This window comes from Sesamum indicum, linkage group LG1, assembly GCF_000512975.1.
Source record: "Sesamum indicum cultivar Zhongzhi No. 13 linkage group LG1, S_indicum_v1.0, whole genome shotgun sequence".
Lineage (NCBI taxonomy): Eukaryota > Viridiplantae > Streptophyta > Magnoliopsida > Lamiales > Pedaliaceae > Sesamum > Sesamum indicum.
The window spans coordinates 4,091,084-4,097,195 of NC_026145.1; the positions used below are offsets into that span (position 1 = coordinate 4,091,084).

The following is a 6,112-nucleotide window of genomic DNA, read 5'->3' on the forward strand; positions in this document are numbered from 1 at the left end:
CAGAATCAACTATTACAAGCGCTCCTGTTGCCTAGCTGGGCATGGGCAAATTGATGAGGAAGGCGGTTCGTAGTCCTAGTTTCTAAAAGATGTTTGCATTAATTGCCATGAAAAGGGACAATAGAAAAGAGAGTGACCATCCTCTATAATTAAGGTATAATTTGTTATTGAGCCTTAACATGACTACTACTATACTTCTTGGGTATTGGATACTGGCTGTAAAGCTCATATCTGCAATTGGTTTGCAGGTGGTGAAAAGGAGTAGAAGGCTGAGGCAAATGATTCTGAAACCTAGCAACAACAGAGCTGTTGCTATTATGGTTAAAGGACTAGATAGTCTTAGCTATTAGTGATCATGTTATGATAAAATGGATAGGATATAATTATGTAACCTAGCATGATTAAATTATATTTTTTCATTGTTAGACAATTTGGATTACATGATTTGATCAATGATGGTTATTTCATTTGACAAAGAATGGTAATTCTTGTCTGCTAGGTTGTTTACGTCATTATTTCAACAATATCTTGTAATTGAATTATGAGTGCTCAAAACAAATGGTAAAAGTAGATATTCAAGATAAACTCACAGATCTTGCATGCGAAGCTAGGTCATATTTCTCTAGTTAGGATAAGAAAATTGGTGAGTTCAACGAGTTCAAAAGTAGACAAGTTAAGTTTACAAGCTTGCAAGTCCATCTTGAGCAGGATGAGGACTGAGAAGCACTTTGTAGGACAAAGTGTGCTTGCCAATGATATATTGGATTGGATCCACTTAGACATTTGTGAACCATTGAATACACAAATTCGAAGGGAATTCACAAGTCTAAGGACCTTTGGAGGATTCGGAGAATTAGACTTTAGAAAACCAATTTGGTTACAAAATTAAATCCTTCGATTGGATCGAGGTAGTGTGTATTTGGTGGGGGTTCTTGAAGTATCTAACGAGAATAACTCAGTGGAGTTCTTCATTGGAGTGCCATAAATGAATGGTGTCTCTGATAAGGGAAGGATCGAACCTGGTTGGACTTGGTTCGATTGTTCTTTCACTGAACTACCTTGGCCCATGTGGCATGGCAAGCCTGTTTCCACAACGTACTTTAGTATATGGGATGGTCCTGCATACATTAAGCGGCTAGTGGAAGGCTAACTACGTTTTACAGGTTCATTTGTTATCCTAAGGAAAATTGGATTTTATTAGATAATTGACGTTAGGAGTAGCTCCTTGAGGAATCAAGTGTAGAGACACCTCAGTCAAATGTAGCAAACATCATTTGTAATTGAATTCTTCCACTAAGTCACTATGTTCCAACCTTTCGTAGCATGACTACAACATCTTAGTTAGCTAATAGATACAAGTTTATGATTCTGACTAGTCAATTGGATTATGATCCAAAGACATAAGGAAAAGCGATTTAGGACATTGGGTCGGATGAATGGCATAGAGCCTCCGACATGGAGTGTAAACTAGGTTTAAAACTTCTTGTATCTGGAATATTCGTTCAGACAAGGTCATGAAGGATATGACTTAGGTTAAGAATGAGTTGGAAGGTCAGTGGGAGCATAGTTGTGTTCTTAGTATTTTAGGTGCGAACGTCTTTCTCATTTGGAATGATGCGAAGATGTTACGAAATATTGAAGCACAAACATTATTCACACAATTTTTCATGAAGGAATTGGATTCCTTCCCTTACATAATTCTCCATGAAGGAATTCGATTCTTTCCCTTGTCATAGGGTTAAGCTGTCCAAGACTCAATCTTCATGGACTGGTGAGGAAGTTAGAAAGATGTTTGACTTTCCCTATGTCTTTTGCCGTTAACAACATGGGCATGTGGTCCGATGCACTAGGCCAATGTTATGTGTGCTTTAAGCATGTCAATTGATATCGAGAGTGTACAGAGAAGGCATTGCATAGCAGTTAAGATTATTCTTTAATACCTAAATAAGGAGTAAAGAAATGATCTTGATGCAAGTTAATGGAGAGTTGATTTTGGAAGGCTATGGCGATAATAACTTCCAGTTAGATGTGAATAGTGACTAATCTCAATATGAATGTACATTCAGACTTAATGGGGATGTGGTTGCTTAGAATGGTTTCAAACAGGATGCTACAATGGTTTTCACCATGGAAGTCAAATGTATAGTGACTTTATAGTTGCTCAAGAAGTTTTTTGGGTGAAAAACTACATCCAATGGTTGAAATATGGAGCCTAGTACAGCCAAGTCAGAAATTGCTTCAAGGATAACAACTAGAAAATAGAACAAGCAAAAAGGCCAAGATCTCATCATAGATCTAATGAATATCCTTAGACGCCACCATCAATTTGGAATGATGGTAGAAAGAGGTGATGTGTGGTTGACCACATCATTTCGGTTGAAAATATGATAGACTAGTGAAACGGAGCTAGTATTGCAGATTGCTGACTCGGATAGGTCTGAGGGCTATGGGCGATTGACTTTAGGTCAAGTGGAAGATTGTTAGAATACGTGATCAGAAAGCCAATTGGATTGGTGGTTTTGAAAACTATTTAGCAATCTTTATGAATGTAATATTATCTTGATGAATGTAGTAAGCAATCATTTATGGCACCATGTGTTTGCTGTACATTGAACGATGTTTTAACGTCATAAAAAATGCCCACAAACCAATTGAACAACCCATGTAGTTGGGTTGCGCATTGGATGACAGCTGTGAAACCAACTTCAGAGGGTGATATAAAACGTTCCAAGTCAAGAACCTCGAGACTGGGCATCGATAGCCCTATAGAGACTTCCACTAAGTATTGCATTTGTTGGATGAGTGCCATGTTTTGTCGGTAACAGACATGGGATGTCTATGCAATTTTAGTAGATCAGTTGACAAGTTTCTTAACTAATTGAACTGACTTGCGGGAATCATCATATGGAAACCTTTGAGGTATGATCGGTATGACTTGAATTCCCGACTCCGATAATACAGGATTAGTCCTTGGACTTGAGAAATCATGGCAGTCGCATGCATATGATGGCTATATTTTGGATTTGGCGAGAGATGACTGTGTGTTCGATGTGGTCGTTATAAGTCTTGTCCAATATAATTGGAATATATAGTGAGGACGGTGGATTTCAAGATAGATCCGTCCCCTATCATTATATGATGTATATATCTCCGATGAGCTATGAGATGGTTTAGACTCCCTAAATTTATGGTCATAGTGATTGGTCAAATAGGAAATGGTTTCCTTTGTCAATCCATAGAGTAAATGAATCTCAAGTATTCAGCATAGTTTTCTAGTCTAGGATGATAATCGATGCCTAATTTCATGCCTTAGACTAAGGTTGGGAGATGGTTGATGGAATTAACATACCTGTATGGAACTTGAGAGTCTAAATGTTCTCTCCAACATTCACCTAGTCTCTAGTGCCATGCCGCGTTGCTAAACGATGGTGACGGACGTTTCTGATTAATGGTTAATTGAAAATATTAATTAAATTAGATTTAATTAATTATTTGTGTTGGACATAATGTCCAAGTCTAGCTGAGGGTAAACCTAAGAGTCCCACACAAATCACTATGAAATTGGTGGAATGAATTGGAATTAAATCGAGAAGAAACGAATTAATTTAATTGAATTAAATTAATTAAAGAAGAATATATAAATGATTGGATCATTTATTTAATAATGCATTTGATGGAGACTCAAGAATTAATTAATTTTTGGGCTTAACAACTTTAAATTAATTGGATAATTTATTAGGTTTGGCTTAATTAATTGATTGGATCAATTAATTAGTGTTTGAGTTTAGATTTATATAATTGGATTAAATGAATCTTTGGACTTTATTGGCCTAAAATTAATTTAATTAATTATTTTCTAATGGTTTTTGGTTGGGCTTGATTTAATTTGATTAAATCAAAGTTCGGTACATACTTAAAGTCCAAACCCATTCGAGAGAGGTTGGAGCATGTTAAGAAGGAGTTGAAACTCCTCATCATAATGAATATGATGGAGTAATTATTTCATTATGGTTGAAGATTATATACATGTGTGTGTATAGGTTGCTTTGGAGTCAAACTTGTTAGTTATTGAATTTTGAATTCAGATGTATGTAATATACAAAACTATGCACATATCCTTGAGAACACATGAGCCACATATTTTTTGCTCCTTTTCTCTCTCAAAATATTCTCCTTTTTGTTCTATATTAAATTTGATTCAAGTTAGAACATTAAATAATCTAAAAGCACTAAACAATAGTGTTTGTTTGGAGTTGTTTTTCCTTCTTATTCTTTGTTCTATATAGCAATAGAAAAAAAACTATATCGATTCCATAATGTGGTGTGGACAAATTAGATTGGTTCTAATTTGAATTCTCAAGTGAACGGAAGAGGAACAAAAAGGGAAACAAAGCACGTTGGTGCTCATCTAAAGAAGCAAATTATGTTTCTATGCTTTTGTTTCATCCTTTAGCCACATGTCTAGCATGCTTATATGTTCATTATTATGCTTTTCACAAACACCAAACGTGCGAGAATTTCAAAGGGAACACTCCTTTGAACCGTTTTAATTTTTTTATCTCACGGTTCCACAGCTTTCATGGGCCATACCGAATGTTTCAAAATTTACCAGAATAAGAAGCTTCATATCTAGACGTGTAAGTCTATCTGGCCCTTCATGTGCAGTATAATCAAGGAGAACATCCAAGAGATCTTCACTCCTCTCTGATGTAGCACTTCTACGCTTCATCCAATTATCAATCATATCATCGATCAGCTCATGCAATCGATCATAGGACACCCTGATTTTGCTCCTGATTGACTGTAGATCAAATGACCTTAAGAAAGGGAAATAATCAGAAAGATTAGACTTTGCAACAAGCACAATGATTTTGGCATTAAGCACTTGCAGCTCTTTCATGGCATCTGATGTAGGATCAAGCATGTCCGCAGAGAACAATGTCTTTGACAACAGCTTCATCATCGTGCTGAAAACTATCCCTCCAATGTAAATTGCTTCGCTACGTTCCTCAGTTTCAACAACACGTTCGACCAACATTTTCACCACATCATGTCGCAAATGTCTCAGCGAGTCGAGCTTCTACGTCATGAAAATGTGGCTGTTGAAAATGTTCCGTAGTTTCCTCCACCATAGGCTTGTCGGTAGCCAAGGGAACACAAGCTCGTACCCCTTCTCTGCTGTGCCAGCTTCTGGAATAGGCCTTCCCAGGAATCTAGCATCGTGTTTCTCCAGAATTTCCTTCGCCATTTCTGTAGAAGATACAACGACATTGACAAATTCTAGCTTTATCGTCATGAGAGGTCAATAAGTTTTGGCTAACTTGGCTTGAGACTGATGGGTTCTGTGTCTAATTGTGATAAGGCTCCCAATGAGTGGGAGGCCATTAGGGCCAGGACGAAGATTTTTCTTCTTGATGAAATGCATTCGAGATTTCATGGAAAATATAAGGGGTGAATAACAATTTACCCTCTACGATATTGAAAATGAGCACATGACCCTTCTATGAAAAAAAATATAACAATTTACCCTCCTATACTTTTTAAAATGAAGCAATTTACCTCCCTATACAGGGAGGTAAATTGTTTAATTTTAAAAAAGTATAGGGTGGTAAATAATTGTATTTTAAAAAGTATAGGGAGGTAGATCGCTATTTATTTTTATAAGGGGATAATTTGCTCATTTACGATAGTATAAGGGGTTGCTTGCATCTTTCCCAAAATATAAATGGCTAATAAGAGGGTAAATATCACAAGTAAAAGACCATATAGTTCCATTTGCAATAGGGTCTTTGTTTTGCCTCTTGCTTGAGTGGTTCTACACCATGCGTGTGAAGGCTTTATATAGTGAAGGGTGATCATGAATTAAGTTCAAACTGGTGAATTGGATTTTCTATTGTAATATTTGTGTTGCATCTTTTATTTAATTTTATATATACCATGCATAAAAAATTTTTTCTTAAATAAAATGTAATTTTTGCATGCATGGTATGTATACAAGAAATAGAGTAGAAAATGCAATAAAAATTGTAATAAAAAATCCCAATCCGACCAGAATATATAATAGTTCTAAAAGTGATTTTAAGTACGGATTTGTATAAGAAGTTTTTCAGTA

General features: G+C 36.0%; 1 protein-coding gene across 1 annotated transcript; it reads right to left on the reverse strand.

The window, feature by feature from the left end:
• LOC105156943 (geraniol 8-hydroxylase-like) lies at positions 4,556–5,296 on the reverse strand. Its single transcript, XM_011073218.1, has 2 exons — positions 5,159–5,296; positions 4,556–5,080 (listed from the first exon to the last, which is right to left on the reverse strand). Exons 1-2 carry the CDS (start codon positions 5,294–5,296, stop codon positions 4,556–4,558), a joined length of 663 nt encoding a protein of 220 aa, XP_011071520.1.